This window comes from Talpa occidentalis, unplaced genomic scaffold (assembly GCF_014898055.3).
Source record: "Talpa occidentalis isolate TD23 unplaced genomic scaffold, MPIMG_talOcc4v2.1 talOcc4.9, whole genome shotgun sequence".
Classification (NCBI taxonomy): domain Eukaryota; kingdom Metazoa; phylum Chordata; class Mammalia; order Eulipotyphla; family Talpidae; genus Talpa; species Talpa occidentalis.
Window position 1 is genome coordinate 76,671,824 of NW_023605305.1, and position 17,998 is coordinate 76,689,821.

The window sequence follows — 17,998 nt, forward strand, 5'->3', positions numbered from 1 at the left end:
CCAGAGCTTAATATAGCAGCAGAATGTTCTAGGTGAGAGGAGCCTAGGATTTTTGAGAAATAAAAATTTATACTGTCTCCATTTCACTATCAATTGCCTTTATTGTTATGCATTTCTGAGACTCCAAAAGGTTTTTATGGAAGCTTTCTTAAGCTTTGATTAAAGACGAAAACTGGTGATGGTTACACAACGCTGAACATTTACTAAAAATAATTTAATTGTACACGTACACGCATGGATTTTGTGGTGTGTAAATTAAAGCATTTAAAAAAAAGACTAACGAAGAGTGTCAAAATTAACTAGTGTAAGTGCTTAGGGCTGGTTAGTGAGCAAGAAAAAGATGAGCGGGGAGAAAGAAACACAATCAACAAATCTGTTGTATTCTGCAGTTTCAAAAGCGGAGCGCATGAAATTCCAAATATCTGGAGACTTCCCTTGACATTTTGGAATGTTAGAGTGATTCAGATTAGAGTCATACTGGGGAGGTTATTTTCCTGCTAACATGAATTTCACCCTTCATTTTGGTTGATACTTTCATTCTGTTGGATTCTGTTTACAGACTGGATCAGGTCAAACGAATTATGTAAATGCATAGATATTTGTTTACCTGTAGAATAAAAAAATAAATTTTTCTAATTTTGACATTCTTCTGGAAAGCATATAAGAACATGATCATAAGGAGTCATTCATTCAAAATACGTGTATTGAATTATAGATCATAGACTATGCCCTAGCCACCTTCCTGGGTACTGGATCAATGAACCAGAAGCTAAAATTAGGATAACTGATTCCCCTTGAGGGCTGTGTATCTTTTGAAATCACCCACCTAGCTAAGCCAGAAATTCGTCCTGTGTAAGCTGGAAGATATGGTGCTATCCATTGGGTTTATTGTGAAGATCAAAAAACACCTCTGATAACGTAAGTGAAAGCATTTTGTAAAATGCAGAGTATTCTACAGATATAATTACTATGAATTGAGTCCACGATTGCTTTAGCTTTATTCAGAAAACGGCACTTTTGTAACCAACAGATTCGTCTTTTTGAAATTTTATGAATTCTCATTTCCTTGGTTTGGTATTCCAGTGCCTCACAGCGGGAAGGATTAGTTGTCTAACGAAACCACTGAATCTCAGTCTTCAGTTAGGGTTTCAGCAGGACAGCACCTACGGCCGAGAAAACCAGGCATTGTCTTTTCTTTTCTTTTTTTTTTTTTTTTTGCCAACAACTGATGCACTAGCTCTGTGGCTTCGTTCCGCCCTAAAATAGGATGGCGTCCGGAGGTTGGCGCACACTCGTCGATTTCCTGACGCCGCGCACCGCGCCTCGGGGGCGCGCACGTCAGGCGCTGCCGTTGGTTGACTTCCGGTGGCACCGAAGCTGAGTTTCCGCGGGATCGCACCAGCTGGTGAGGGAACTGGGTCTTGTGCACTGGGGCGGGAAGAGGTGCCTGGGAGCAGGTTGTCCCGGCGGAGGATGGCCAGGCGGAGGGGTCGGGTCTGAGGGCCGGAGCGGGGTCTGAGGGCCGGAGCGGGGTCTGAGGGCCGGAGCGGGGTGCGTGACAGGAGGAACGGGCGTGAGGGGGTCTAGCTGGGAGCGGGGGCTTGGGCCAGCGCGCGGCGCAGAGGTGAAAGCGCAGTTCACCTCCCTTTTGAAGTCTTTCCCGGGCCGGGGGCCCGCGGCGGGTCTGCCTGCCTCCAGATTCGCGTTCATTCATCCTGTGGTCCGACTCCGGTTCCCAAAGGGGAGGGGGCCTCTTTAGAGCTCCTGCTCTTTGAAGTTCCCGGAGCCAATCCCTGCAGCGTGACTTTGAATAGTAGCTGCATTTCTTTTTTCCTTTTCTCAGTAATTGATCTGTGAAATGCAGGATTTCTAAGCTTCTCTCACTCTGTTTCTTGCCCACTTACCACACCCTCTGTCACAGGAATCAACTGAGTTTTCCCTTAGTGAGCTTTAATTACCAAGATAAGATACTTTGTTGGTTTGGGGTGTGAGAGGGTCGTGCCTCTTCTGGAGTCCTGAAGAAACTTAATTAGTGAGGTATAAAACTAACTTTAAAGTTCAGACTTTTAGAGTTAAGACTTTTAGAGTTAGAACTTTATTTTTCAGCTCTCTAGACCAAGCTCTCATCTATTGGCCCTATAGGTAGGCATTCAGATTTTGCTGGAACATTGTCAGTAATGAAGAACTCACTGTAATACAAGGCAACTTATTTTATCTTTGCACCTGTTTTATGAAGAATAAAGTTTTTCTGGGCAGAAAGGTGCACTTAGTTTCCATGTAATGCTTAACTCTTGATCCAAATGCTGCATAGAATAAAGCACAGAATAGGAAGCTCATATCCTTTCTTCATTTTTTTCAGGGAACTTTCAGTAGGTTTCCACAGTAGGGCAGATACTGCTGATTATCAGAGGTACTAATTGAAAGACTCTTTCCCTCAAAAAGTCCATAGTCTTGGGGGAAGAAGATGGGAAGGAGACAACCAATTGCAAAAATGACATCATAAAGAGGTTTGCAAACAGTGCTGGAAGAACATAAGATAGCCTTCACTTTAACTTTGTGATAACTGGAATTGAAACCAAGAGTCCAATATAGAGTATAGAGTATTTTTATTTCATTTTATTTATTTTTTAAAGATTTATTTATTTATGCATATGAGAGCTGGGGTACAGGCCAGAGGTGTGGGGGTGATTGGATTCACCAGAAACAGAATGGGGAGTACAGCTGGTGGATGTATTGAAATACACTGCTGAGGGGAGCAGCTGGTGAGACAGGAGAGGTCTGCAGCACCAAGTGGGTCACCTCCTGGTTGGGGATCGAACTCGTGCTGCAGTGGCTGTGGCTAGCTTTATAGGGCTGACACTTAACCTCTGGTGCCACCAGGGAAGCCCCTTTATTTCATTTTATAGCTGAAGACATTGAGATTCAGGTTAAGTAACTTATGCAAGGTCATGGAGCTGGAGAGAAACTGACGTGGGAAATAAAGTCCAGACAATTTGATTCCACAGTTTGTTCTCAGCAGCATGTTATTCTGCTTCCCTGAGGGCAATAATAATGACTAACATTTATTAATCACCTACTATTTAATTCTTATAACTGAGGTAAGAATACATTTTTCTTAATTGAGGAAACTGAAATTTAAAGAGGTTAAGTCATTCAACCAAGAATGTTTGTGCATTTGGTGTGAAGTACTATATTCATGTCTGAAAATGAGTGAGTGAAATGTTTGAGGAAATGTTATTATCATTAACAATAAGAAAGTGCTGAGGCCTTGTGCTTATCCTTTCAGGATGGAACACAAGTGGGGCTTTTAAAATGTTGCCCTGTAAGAAGAGAAGAACTACAATGACAGAGTCTCCACAGCATGAAGACAACCAGGAGGACGATGATACAGACCTAGAGTCAACTGTTAAACCAGAATCTGACCAGGTTAAAGACTTGGTGTCCGTGTCACTGTCCTGGGGTGCAATTCATGGCAGAGCAGCTGGCCTTGAAGTACAGTCTGTGCAGGGTGCAGGAAATCAGCCTAGTATGGAGGATCTATCTTTAAGCTCTTGTGTGGTCACCCAGATCACAAATGTACCAGTTCTAGAGGCTGTTGATGTGGCTGTCTCTCAGGGAATCACCCTGTCATCCATGGAGTCTTCCCAGCCTGTTGATGTACACATTGGTAAAGGAAAATTCCAGATCACTGGCTCAAGGAGAGGAAAGAAAATGACTGTCAAGCCCTGGCCAGATACTCAAGAAGATAGGGGTGATCCATCTTCTGTCACAAAGGATCCTCTTTCAGGAGAGCCTAGTGAAGTCAAGGAAGAAGAAGGTAAGATACAAAAGTCTTTAGGCTACATTTTATATTTTGATACTAGTTTGCCATTGCCTTTGCCACTGCATTCTCTTCAGTGCTTCTACAAAATTGGGCCTCCCCTGTGGCGCAGCGGTTGAGCGCTGGGTTGCGAAGCTGCACGCAGACTCTGCGGCGCCGGTTCGATCCCTGGCTGCTCCCCGGCCACTGGAGGAGGGTCCCGCATGGCGCGCAGACCTCTCCTGCCGCCTGCTGCTCCCCTCAGCAGTGTACTTCGGTCCTTCTGCCTGCTCTGCTCCCCTCTCTGGCTCTGGTGAATTCTCTCACCCTCCCGTGCTTCTGACTGTACCCAGTGCATGTATAAACAAAACAAACAAACAAATAAAAAAAAATTTGGCTTTGTAAATATAGAAACATAGTATTATTAATATTTCTGAAAGAGGATCCTAATTTGGTATGGAATTGGAACTGCTGTGAGTGTATGGGTAACTATAAACTCCCATTTCCTAGATTTTCTTCTGTATTCTTTCTTTTCTCTAATCCTTTAATGTCTAGAGGGATGAACTATATAAGTCCTTTTGTGATTTTGTGAGTGTCCAAGAAATAGGACTTGTGAAGGAGGGTGGTGGCTTAAAGGAAGAAATTACTGTCTGGGATGTTGGAAAAAGCTCAGCAGAATTGGACTTGGAGGATAACTTGTAGTTTGACAGGATGGTGGCATGGGGCATTGCAGGCCAAGAATAATTTGAACAGAGGCAGAGGCAGAAGAGGTTGGTGATATAGTTGCTTGGAAGAAGTAGTGAGAGATGACTTCACAGTTGGAGATAGTGCTTATTATGAAGGACTTTTTCATGTTCAAGGGTTTGAACTTTTCCTGTAGGTGGTAGACAATATAAAACAAGCATAAGGCATAGTTCTAATGTCACGAAGCTTATATAGGTTAGTTGGAAAAGTGAGACATAAACACGTAATTCCTCTGGAGCAGTATAGGTATGTGATTAAGTGCTAGAGTTTGTGATACAAATAATTAGGAGGGTTTTTAAATTTTTTTAAAAGATTTATTTATTTATACAAGAGCCAGGGTATAGGCCAGAGTTGTGGGAGGGTGAGAGGATTCACCAGAGACAGAGGGGGGAACAGAAGAGGCAGACTGACGAAATACACTGCTGAGGGGAGCAGCGGGCGTGACAGGAGAGGTCTGCAGCACCATGTGCGACCCTTGCTGGCCGGCATCTGAACAGGCGCTGCAGAAGCTGCGGACAGCTTCACGGTGCTGCGCTCAACCACCTGCGCCACCAGGGGAGGCCCAATTAGGAGTTTTTGAAATTGGAACTTGAAGGATTGATTCATAGGATTCGATAGTTTGTGGGGAAGAAGAAGTAGGGGCCCTCCCTGGTGGTGCAAGGGGTTAAGTCTCAGTATTATGAAGCTACCTGAAGCTACTTCAGCACTAGTTCAACCCTGAGTTCGATCCCTGGCCAGGGAGCTCACCCACATGGTGTAGCAGACCTCTCCAGTCTTGCCTGCTGCTCCCCTCAGAAGTGTATTTCAGTAAATCTGCCTGTTCTGTTCCCCAGTCTATTTCTGGTGGATCCTCTCATCACCCTGCACATCTGGCCTACATCCCAACTCTTGTATGCGTAAATAAATAAAATAAATCTTTAAAAAATAAATGAAACAAGTATTTTACCCATTTTCCAATTGGCTGTTTTTTTTTTTAAAGATTTATTTATTTACACATACAAGAGCTGGGGTACAGGCCAGAGGTGCGGGGGGGGGGGGATGGGGGTGAGACGATTCACCAGAGACAGAGTGGGGAACAACAGGTGGATTGACTGAAACACACTGCTGAGGAGAGTAGCAGGCGAGACAGGAGAGGTCTGCTGCACCATGTGGGTCAGCTGCCTGGCCGGGGATGGAACTCGGGATCGAACTAGTGCTGCAGTGGCTGCGGATAGTTTCATAGTACTGAAACTTAACCCGTTGTGCCACCAGGGAGGCCCCTGTTTTGTTTTGTTTTTTTGTTGTTGTTGAATCACATCAGTTCTTTATACATCTTGTATATTAACTTGTTATCATATGTATGATGTGCCTATATCTTCTCCCATTTAGTAGGCTTCCTGTTCTGCTGATGTTTTCTTTCACTGTGCACAAGATTTTTAATCTGATGTATAGTCCCAGTTGTATATTTTTGCTTTCATTATTCTTGCTGATAGAGTGTCCTAAAGACATCTCTAATGCTGATATCATGGAAGGTATCACTTATGTTTTCTTTTAGGTAAATTGTGGTTTTGAGTCTTATATCCAGGTCTTTTATCCATTTTGATTTTATTTTTTGTATGGAGTTAGAGAGTGGTCCAATTTCATTCTTTACATGTGACTGTATCCAATTTCATTCTTTACACGTGACTGTTCAGTTTTCCCAGCCCCATTTTTTTTAAAGACTTATTTTTTTTAAAGTTTTATTTATTTATGCATACAAGAACTGGGGTATATACAGTTGAGTGGGAGGGTGAGAGGATTCACCAGAGACAGAGAGGGGAACAGAATAGGCAGACTGACGAAATACACTGCTGAGGAAAGCAGTGGGCGCGACAGGAGAGCTCTGCTGTGCCATGTGGGACCCTCGCCGGCTGGCCCGCCGACTGCAATCAAACCAGTACTGCAGAGGCTGTGGACAGCTTCACAGAGCTGCGCTCAACGACCTGCGCCCCCAGGGGAGGCCCAATATTTGTATATTGATTTTTAATCTGTTACTTTACTATATTAATTTATTGTTTCTAATAGCTTTTAAGTAGAGTCCTTAAGGTTGTCTTTTTTTTTTTTTAAAGATTTATTTATTTATGCATACAAGAACTGGGGTATAGGCCAGAGATGTGTGGGGGGTGAGAGGATTCACCAGAGGCAGAATGGGGAGCAGAAACAGGCAGACTGCTAAGGGGAGCAGCAGGCCAGACAGGAGAGGTCTGCTGTGCCATGTGACTTACCTCCCTGGCCAGCTAGGGATCAAACTAGCTCTGCAGTGGCTGAGGATAGCTTCATAGTGCTGCAGCTTAACCCCTTGAGCCACCAGGGATGTCTTAGGGTCTTCCTTTTTATTTTTTATTTATTTATTTTATTTTATTTTTTTAAAGGTTTATTATTCATACAAGCACTGGGTACTGTCAGAAGCATGGGAGGGTGAGAGAACTCACCAGAGCCAGAGCAGGGAACAGAACAGGCAGACTGATGAAATACACTGCTGAGGGGAGCAGTGTGCACAGCAGGAGAGGTCTATCGTACCATGTGAGACCCTTGCTGGTGGCCCGGGATCTGGATCGAATGGCGCTGCAGAGGCTGCAGGCAGCCTTGTAGCCCAGCGCTCAACTGCTGCGCCACCAGGGGAGGCCCCGGATCCTCCTTTTTAGAAGCCAGTTTACACCAGTTAAAATTGCGAAGGATTATTAGACAAGCCGTTCAAAAAAAGTAGAAAGGCTATCTTTTTTTTTTTTTTTAAGATTTATTTATTTATTCATACAAGCACTGGGTGCAGTCAGAAGAGTGGGAGGGTGAGAGAATTCACCAGAGCTGGAGCAGAGCAGGCAGAAGGACCTAAGTATACTGCTGAGGGGAGCAGCGGGCGGCAGGAGAGGTCTATGTGCCATGCAGGACCTTCCTCCGGTGGCCAGGGAGCAACCCGGGATCGAACCGGCGCTGCAGAGGCTGCTGGCAGCTTCGCAACCCAGCGCTCAACCGTTGCACCACTGGGGAGGCCCAAGGCGCTCTATTTTGAATTGAGCTTAGTGGCAAATAACTTGCTCTCTTTGAAGTTTTTTTTTTTCTTCACTCTGTAATACACAAACATGGTGAAAATTTCAGAAATACAGAAAGTACGCCGTGAAAAGTTAGGCACCCTTTTACTATCTCCTCTTTTTCCCCAAGTTCTTTTTCCAGAAGCTGTCACTATTTAACAATTCCTTGTGTATGTTCTAGAGGTATCCTGTATATACACAATCATATACATTCTTTTGAAAAATTATTTTCTGATGTTTACTTTTGATAACATATGAATGTTTCTTTGCCTTATTAATGGTACTCCCTCTTCCCCATGTTCCCCCCAAAGAAGAATGGTAATACTTGTTTGGAGTTGAGATGAGAAAGGAGAAAGTTGTCTAATGAACTGTAGAATCATATATTTATAATTTGTGGTGATTTTTACTCTTCTATAAAATTGATTTACAGAGTCAGAAAGTTCAGGACATTTTATTGTTTATTAGTTATAGTTAATCAAATGTGGTGTTAATGTTCATCTTATAGGATCAGGAATATATCCACCCCCACAATTATGAATCTGATTTTTCCACAGGGGAACAATGTAAGGATCAAGGCATATTAAAATAGAAAAACCTTAGCAATCTAGTTCAACTCTCTGACATGACAAATAAAGTGATTTGAGCTTTGGTTTTACTATTTTTCTTATAACACTGTCTTTGAGAGAGAGGAATGCCTATTTAGTGTATACTTCATTCATGAAGTTTACTAACTAGACAGGATTTTGTCCCATGATGCTACCTTTTATAACAGAGTATTCTTGAGACTGGGCAAAGTGTAGAGCAATATTTGTAAATCTTCCAGGAAAACCTCAAATGCATTCTGGAAGGGAGCTGCCTTCACTGCCCTCAGGCAGCAACTCTGCAAAACCAGGAACCCTGCCTAGAAAACCACCTCAGCCAGATGTCTTTGCTTTACCTGAAGAAAAGCCCCTCAGGACTCACCAAGCAGAGGAAGAGATAGAAGATGGTGGACTCTTTATTCCGATGGGTAGGCTTTCTTTTTCTTTTCTTCAATTAAAAAACCCTGCTTTATTGTAGAAAACTGCAATATCCTAAGATATTTAAAAATCATTGAATTTTCAAATATTGAATACACCCATATGGCTGGCAACCAGAACAAGAGACAATATTATCAGTACCTGAAAAGTCCTCGCAGTTATTACCAACACCCCACTAACCTGACTTGTAGCAGCATAGATTGTTTTGTGCTTTCTGTGAATGGGATGTATGTATGTTTCGTGACTGTCTTTTCCACTCAACATTATGTTTATGAAGTTGAGTTGTATGGTTGCATCTAGTTATAGAATGTTCATTTTCACTGCTATGTAGTATTCTGTTGTTTGAGTATTCTACATTTTTTTAATTCATTCAACGCAGTGGGCATTAGATAGGCATTCATTCAACTCAGTGGGCATTTACAATTATGGCTACTCTGCATGGTGCTGCTCAGAACATTGTGCTATAAATCTCTTGGTGAACGAACATAGGCACTTATTTTTCACTGGGTGGAATTGTTATGATTAGCTCCCTTGAAACAATTTTTTAAAATATTACTATTTTTATTAGAAATATATAAAACAGGTAAGTAAAAGAAGGCTTTTTTTTTTGAAGATTTATTTATTTATGCATACAAGAGCTGGGGTACAGGCCAGAGATGCGGGAGGGTGAGAGGAGTCACCAGAGACAGAGTGGGGAACAGAACAGGCAGACTGACTGAAATACACTGCTGCGGGGAGCAGTGGGTAAGAGAGGAGAGGTCTGCTATAGCTTGTGGGTAGCTCCCTGGCTGGGGATCGAACTTGTGCTGCAGAGGCCATGGATAGCTTCACAGTGTTGTGCTTAACCCCTTGTGCCACCAGGGAGGTTCAGTTTTTGGCTTTTTTGATTTTTTTAATATTTTTTTTTGGTTTCATTTATTTCTGTTCTTTATTATTTCCTTCCTAAAATTCAACTTGTGGTTGGTTCTTTCCTACCTTTGTAAGATTTTTAATATTCTTTCATATCTAATAAATGAAGTAATTATATGCGCTGCAGTTCTCTCCTGTCTCGCCTGCTGCTTTTCTTAGCATTGTATTTCAATAAATACTCCTGTTCTGTTCTCCAGGCTGTCTCTGGTGAATTCTCTCACTCATCTCCCTTCTGCCCCTCCTGTGAGTCCGGCCTATACATGATTCTCATGACATTTACCTCAATAAGTAATAGTACAATTTAATAAAAAGAAGAACCAGTAAATAATTAATGAAGTAATTAAATAATTAAAATAATTTAACAAATAATTAAAATAAATTTAACCTAGAAATTTCCCTCTAAGCATTGCTTTAGCTGCATTCTATAGGTTTTTTCCTCCTTAAAGAACTTTATGTCAACAAATTTTTAACCGACTCAAATGCATGTCGAATAACAATTCTGTTAGGTGAAGTAATGTGAATAAAAATTCATATTATTGAATTGGCAATTATGGTACAAAATTGAATTGAAATTTAACTAAAAATTTGTGATGAAGGGCCTCCCTGGTGGCACAAGGGGTTAAGATGCAACCTCTGAAGCTATCGCAGCCACTGCAGCACAAGTTCAATCTCTAGGCTGGCCAGGGAACAACCCACATGGCGCAGCAGACCTCTCCTGTCTTGCCTGCTGTTCCCCACTCTGTCTCTGGTGAATCCTGTCACCCCCACACCTCTGGCCCGTACCCCAGCTCTTGTATACATAAATAAATAAATCTTAAGAAAAAAAAATTGTGATGAAACTTATGCATTCTATAGGTTTTGATGTATCATTTTGTTTTCACTTGTCCTAAGATATTTCTTATGTTAATGATGTCTCCTCTGACCATGGATTATTTAGAGATATGTTGCTTAATTTCCAAACATTTGAACAACTTCAAGTTAAATTCTTTATGTTTATTTCTGGTTTGATTCCATTTTGGTAAGAGAATATGATTCCTGATCTTTGAAAATTTTGGAAAGTTGCTTTACCTATGCTCTGTTTAACCTGTGTGCCCTTAAAAAGAATATGTATTTTGTGAGTGTTTAAATGTTGTTTAAGTCAAGTATATTGTTCTATATATGTCTGTTAGGTTACGTTTATGTTGTTCAGATTTTTTTTTTTGTGTGTGTGGGACCCTTGCCGGTTGCCAGGGAACGAACCGGCGCTGCAGAGGCTGCGGGCAGCCTCGCAGCCCAGCACTCAACCGCTGCGCCACCAGGGGAGGCCCTGTTCAGATCTTTTATGTCCATACTTATATCTTTGTACGTTACATTAGTTGTTCATTGACATTTGTTAAAATCTCCAACCATGATTGTGGGTTTCTTTTTTTTTTCAATGTCATTTTTTAATATATTTAAGTAGTATTATTAGATACATGCAAATTTAGAATTCTTATGTCAGCAGTAGTACTGACATTCTACTTTCAGCAGTAGTACTCTAAGTGTGGTCTGAAAGCCAGTGCTAGTTTGAGAACTGTTTGTTATTGGTTTGAAACAAAATAATTTATGGAAAAGTTTAGAAATGTTACAACATTTGATTTTATGGCTATGTTCTTAGTTTATAAGACTCATTCAGATGAAGTATTTCTTTTTATCCCTGCCTTCTACCTTAAAGTATATTTTATATCTGATATTAGTGTATGTTAGTGGATACATGGTATAAATTAATTTTTTAAAAAAATTATTATGATTACAAGAACTGGGAGTACAGGCCAGAGGTGTGGGAGGTGAGGGACAGAGAGAGAGTGGGGAACAGAACAGGCAGATAGACTGAAGTACACTGCTGAGGTGAGCAGCGGGCGAGTCAGGAGAGGTCTGCTGCGCCACATGGGTAGCTCCCTGGCTGGGGATCAAACTTGCACTGCAGAGGCTGCAGACAGCTTCACTGAGATGCGCTCAACCCTTTGCGCCACCAGGGAGGCCCTAAGCAATTTTTGTACATCAAAGCAACTATGATAATTAGATACCACAGAACCAACCCATATTTCTACTGGCTTCTACTTTATGGTGCAGTTACAATGTACTTTACTTTTAATTTATTGGTTGCAACATTAGGTCTACTTTTAGGGGCTTGTTTAATTTTTAGCCAATTTCTGCCTTTCTCATGGAAGGAAAAATTAGATTTTCTTTTTTTATCTTTTCCAGTTTGATATCTATAGAGTGGCTTCCTTTAATATTTTTAAAATTTAAGTTCTTTAGCCTTCTTAGCGTGAACAGTATCTGAATATTTTAAAAGATAAAGGATTAGTTCTAAAACAGAGTAAGAAATAGTTAAATTGTCATTCTTTTTTGTATATCTGTGCTATGTGTTGAAATTTGAATATATTAAATTTTCCTTACAGGCACATATTCCCTAATGAACTCAACATCAGAATCAGAATCAGCGAAATGTGTTTGATGTAATTTAGATATCGAGATGATGTAGCCTCTCAGTGATTGCTTTGATTCCATGTTTATAAGACAGTCATTTCAAGTGAAATTATGCTAATGATTTTTCATCAGTGAAAAATTTTCTTCATTGAATTTTATTTCCATTGTAGTTCTATGATGAATTTTCTTCAATTTATTTAAATTATTATTATTATTTTAAAGATTTATTTTATTTTTATATAAGAGCCAGGGTACAGACCAGATGCACGGGAGGGTGAGAGGATTTACCAGAGACAGAGTGAGGAACAGAACAGGCAGACTGACGAAATACACTGCTGAGGGGAGCAGCGGGCGATACAGGAGATGTCTGCTCGCCATGTGGGTTGCTCCTAGGAGGTGGAGATCTAACCGGCACTGCAGAGCCTGTGGACAGCTTCACAGTGCTGGGCTCAACTGCCTGCACCACCAGAGAGGCCCTACATTATTTCTATGTTTCATTTTTGACTGTATTTTTATTGGGACTAAGTATTTTTCAGTAGCACTTTCAGCAGTAGAACTCTAAGTGTGGTTTGAAAGCCAGGGCTAGTTTGAGAACTGTTTGTCACTGGTTTGAAACAATAATTTATGGAAAAGTTTAGAAATGTTACAACATTTGATTTTATGGCTATGTTCTTGTTTATAAAAATATTAGTCTATTCCAAAACAAAACTGTTTCTTTGCCACAAGTAGTTTGAAAACACTATTTTTAAGACAATTTGATTCTTCAACTAAGTATAATTTTATGAATTTTAGCTGCTTCCATTGTAAATTTCACTTTTTGGTCTTCATTTCTGTATATTTTAGTTAAATTTTATAGATCTAAATTTCGTAGAGATGATTTTATTTTGGGGGTTAACTTTAGTAAATTTTAGTAAATTTCTAGTAAAGTATTAATATTATACTAGTATACTAGTATATAAAAGATACTATACTAGTATTTTTTCTTTCAAACTTTTCTTGGGTCAGTTGCAGTTAACAGCGTTGCTAACAACATGATAGTAGTAACATATAAACACATATAAAGTAGAATCAAAACTTCATTCCATTTCTTTTTTACTGAATGGTATAATAACTAAGTTATTTATATAATATTTCATTGGTTATAAGGGACTCTGATAATGATATTATTTCACTTAATCTGCATGGCATTTTTTTTTTTGATTGATTGATTTATTTATACAAGCACTGGGTACAGTAAGAAGCACAGGAGGGTGAGAGAATTCACCAGAGCCAGAGTGGGGAGCAGAGCAGGCAGAAGGACCGAAGTACACTGCTGAGGGGAGCAGCGGGCGGCAGGAGAGGTCTGCGCACCATGTGGGACCCTCCTCCGGTGGCCGGGTAGCAGCCGGGAATGCTTCGCAACCCAGCGCTCAACCGCTGCGCCACCGGGGAGGCCCTGCATGGCATTCTTGATGGGCAGATATATTAACAAAAGAATAAAATGAGGGCCTCCCCGGTGGCGCAGCGGTTGAGCGCTGGGTTGCGAAGCTGCCCGCAGCCTCTGCGACGCCGGTTCGATCCCCGGCTGCTCCCCGGCCACCGGAGGAGGGTCCCACATGGCGCGCAGACCCCTCCTGGCGCCCGCTACTCCCCTCAGCAGTGTACTTCGGTCCTTCTGCCTGCTCTGCTCCCCGCTCTGGCTCTGGTGAATTCTCTCACCCTCCCGCGCTTCTGACTGTACCCAGTGCATGTATAAACAAATAAACAAACAAACAAACAAATAAATAAATAAAATACGTGCCTCTTAAAAAAAAAAAAAAAAAGAATAAAATGAGATGCCATTGGTAAGGTAGTCAGTTTTAGTTGTCGAACTGGGACACAAACCCAGAATTTCTGAAGTATTATTTGACCAGAAAGGAGAAGTAATTAAGACTGCAGATACTAGAACTAGAGGGCTTGGCTTCAAGATGTGGTTCTGTCACTACTGGCTCTTCTCAGGAAAATTTCTTAATCTTTCTGCCTCAGTTTCTTTATCTGTATAGTGGGAAAAATAATAGTCCCTACCTCCTAGGCTTGTTACAGTACCCAAATGAATTAATATGCATAAAGCATGTAGAAGATTTAATGAACCTCTACCACATAGTCTTCTGGTTCCTGGGTCTAACAGCTGGCAGTTTGCTTTTCTTTTACAGTTATCCTTTTTTTTTTTATTTTTTTTTTTAAGATTTATTTATTTATTTATACAAGCACTGGGTACAGTCAGAAGCATGGGAGGGTGAGAGAATTCACCAGAGCCAGAGCGGAAAGCAGAACAGGCAGACTGACGAAGTACACTGCTGAGGGGAGCAGCAGGCGGCAGGAGAGGTCTGCTCTCCATGTGGGACCCTCGCCTGGCGGCAAGGGATCGAACCGGCGCTTTAGAGGCTGCGGGCAGTTCGCAACCCAGCGCTCAACCGCTGCATGGGGGAGGCCCGCTTTTTTTTTTTTTAAAGATTTATTTATTTATTTACACAAGCACTGGGTACAGTCAGAAGGGCAGGAGGATGAGAGAATTTACCAGAGCCAGAGCGGGGAACAGAACAGCCTGACTGACGAAATACACTCCTGAGGGGAGCAGCAGGCGTGGCAGGAGAGGTCTGTCACGCCATGTGGTATCCTTGCTGGTGGCCGGGGATGGAACCGGCGCTGCAGAGGCTGAGGGCAGCTTTGCAGCCCAGTGCTGAACCGCTGCGCCACCAGGGGAGGCCCTACAGTTATCCTTTTTGATTAAAATTCCTGGAGCACTTGTTTTAGAGATTCTGGTAATGTTCTTGGTTTATTTGCAGAAGAACAAGACAGTGAAGAAAGTGAGAAGAGGCGAAAAAAGAAGAAAGGTACCAAGAGAAAACGGGATGGAAGAGCTCAAGAAGAAGGGACTTTGACTTATGACCTGAAACTGGATGACATGCTTGACCGTACCTTAGAGGATGGTGCCAAACAGCACAACCTAACAGCAGTCAATGTGCGAAACATCCTTCATGTGAGTAAGACTGCCTGATTGTACTGGAAATTTTTCAGGGAAAGCAAATAAAAATACTCAGGAAATTCTTGACTGTTGGTATGTGAATTAATGATTTTTTGAATTGCCTTTGGAGAAACATTTTATATTTTGAGATAGTTTTCTCTTTGTATTCAGCACAAGTTTGAAATATGAACACATGTTAAAGAAGAACTTTTAATTGGAAGTTAAACTGTTTTTTTTTTTTTTTTTTTTTTTTTTTAAGATTTATTTTATTTATTTATACAAGCACTGGGTACAGTCAGAAGCATGGGAGGGTGAGAGAATTCACCAGAGCCAGAGCAGGGAACAGAATAGGCAGAATGACGAAGTACACTGCTGAGGGGAGCAGCAGGCAGCAGGAGAGGTCTGCAAGACATGTGGGACCCTCGCCCGGCGGCCGGGGATCGAACCGGCGCTTTAGAGGCTGCGGGCAGCTTCGCAAGCCAGCGCTCAACCGCTGCGCCACCAGCGGAGGCCCTAAACTGTTTCTTCCACTGATGTAATTTATTTTATTTTATTGTTTAGCAGATTTCAGATGATATTGTTCACAGTGGATTTCCTCTCAATGTCTGAAAAAGATGCTCAGTTAATAATTTATAGTACTTTGAACATGTCTAATGCTGTGTTTTTTGATACTGTTGCAACACTATTGTTTACAGAGCTTTTGTTATTACTGTTTCTCTTACACAAATAGTTGCCTTAGAATATCTTTTTATTCCTAATAGTAGCTAATAAGGTTGGTTATTAGTGGGACACTGTTTAAACCTGTGTGCTTCTTTTCAAAACTTGCCTCTTTGCATTCTGTTGCCTGCTTTACCCGATTGTGAAGCTATTTGAGTATCTAGCTCTCATTTATTTTCCAAGTTATGTTTAGCAGAGTTACAGAGAGTGTTATCTAGATGATACATCCTTGTTACGTAAAGTGAGATTTCATCTTTCTCCAGGAAGTAATCACAAATGAACATGTGGTAGCAATGATGAAAGCAGCCATCAGTGAGACAGAAGATATGCCAATGTTTGTAAGTAGTTAATTGTCACTCTTTTAATGTCATAGAACAGAGCTATCTGTACTCTGGCTAAGTGTAGGAGGTCACTTGGGAGTTTGTAAATAGTTCGATAATTGGGGCCAAAGTTAACCTCTTACAACCAGAAAATAACATGATGATTTTTATTGACTGTTTTCTTCTCATTTCCCCCTCCTTAGGAGCCCAAAATGACACGCTCTAAATTGAAGGAAGTCGTGGAAAAAGGAGTGGTAGGTTTTTTGTGGTTTTGTTTTGGGTTTGGTAAATAAGATGTAATTCCTTGTGTATTTTTTGAAAGGTTTATTTTTTATTTCTTCATGCATACAAGAGCTGGGGTGTAGGCCAGAGGTGTAGGGGGTGAGAGGATTCACCAGAGACAGAGTGGGGAGCAGAACAGGCGGATCTACTGAAATACACTGCTGAGAGGAGCAGTGGGCGAGACAGGAGAGGTTTGCTTTACCATATGGGTCAGCTCCCTGGCTGGGGATGGAACTCATGCAGCAGTGGTTGCCAATAGCTTCATATTGCTGAGACTTAACGCCTTTTGCTACCAGGGAGGCCCCATTCCTGGTATTTATAGGAGAAAATTCCAGGAAAAATTTGTGGTCTGAACCTTCCTCAAAAAAAAAAAGAGACAGAATATATGAAATCATTATCTTAGTTTATTTTAGTTGATATTTTAATTGATGTATTGCTTTTTTTGTAAGTGCTAGATAGATAATCATATAGGATGGTAGAAAGCAATCAGCAAGGTCAATTTTTCCATTCATGCTATACCATTCCATTCATGTGGTAAAGTATTTAGATTAGTATTTTTCAAAGTGTGTTTCAGGGACCACTTATATCAAGATCACGCTGGTGTAGGGTGCCTCAGGAGTGCTTTTTTAATATGCACGTTCTCCGGTTCATCTTTGCCTAGGAATCAGCACCATGTGTAGGTCCTGGGAATATGCATTGTTGAACACAGTAGTTCATTCTTTTGCACACTAAAGTATGAGAACCACTTGAAGACTTCTGAAGTGTTCTGGTCTAGCAAGCTTTTTGATGCTTGAAACCATTTTATATCCTGTTTAACAAGCACTTGTCCATTCTATGCTTTACTTTGACATGGCAGGTGATAGTCCTGAGGGAGTCCAGTCTGTCTGACACTAAGGAACCAAATGGTTTAGGGACCCAGAATGTGTATTGTAGTTTGCATATCTATAGTTTGCATATTGTAGAATGCATATCTGTTTATCTAGGTCTGTTCCTTGGAGCCCAATAGAAGAAATAAGTCAGTTCTTCTCCCACATGACCTTTCCTTGGTTGAAGAAAACCCACAGGTCTTTTTATAACATTCTTTACTTGCTAGACATCCCCCAGTTTTTGTAATTGTTCTTCATGCCATTAGACTTTGAAAACCTTCACCAGTCTGATCCTTTTCTTCTGAATGTGCTTCATTTGTCCATATCCTTTTTAAAAAAGGCCTAGAGTATAATTCATTGCTCCAGACTTGGTTTAACTGGTACAGATTAATATTTGATTATCCCCTTAGTGTTCCAGACACCATATTTCTCCTACTGCAGACTTGGATTACTTTTTGTCAAAATTCTTTTGTCAGCTGTCTCACTTTTTTTTCTGTCTAGTTGACTAACCCTGTTTGCATAAAGTGAGATTTTATCTTTTTCCAGGAGGTAATCACAAATGAACATGCGGTAGCAATGATGAAAACAGCCATCAATGCAGTGGAAATTCTATGAAATCTACTTGACAAATAGAGTATAATTAACATTAATTCTGTATTTGATTATATATATGTAAAATAACACACACACCCCCCCACCACCACCCAAGGAAATCCAAGTCAAGGTCTGGATTATGCTTACTAAGCATGAACGTAGGTATAGAGAAGTTGGACAAGCCAAGACTATAGTTTTGTGGGAAAGCAAAGGATTATAGTCTAGGTCTCTTGCTACTTAATTTTTTTTTTAAGGATTTATGTATTTAGT

General features: G+C 41.0%; 1 protein-coding gene across 3 annotated transcripts in view; it reads left to right on the forward strand.

Annotated features, from left to right (window-relative positions):
• Positions 1-1,355: 1,355 nt before the first annotated feature.
• Positions 1,356-17,998, forward strand: part of GON4L (gon-4 like) — a 79,913-nt gene continuing 63,270 nt past the window's right edge. For 2 of the 3 annotated variants that reach the window (XM_054691806.1, XM_037501203.2), the window contains exons 1-6: positions 1,356-1,405; positions 3,287-3,817; positions 8,414-8,599; positions 14,771-14,964; positions 15,930-16,004; positions 16,190-16,240. In XM_054691806.1, the coding sequence (XP_054547781.1) occupies positions 3,313-3,817; positions 8,414-8,599; positions 14,771-14,964; positions 15,930-16,004; positions 16,190-16,240 (1,011 nt within the window). In that variant the 5' untranslated portion in view covers positions 1,356-1,405; positions 3,287-3,312. The remainder of the gene's footprint in view (positions 1,406-3,286; positions 3,818-8,413; positions 8,600-14,770; positions 14,965-15,929; positions 16,005-16,189; positions 16,241-17,998) is intronic. The other variant, XM_037501202.2, reaches the window with a different exon arrangement.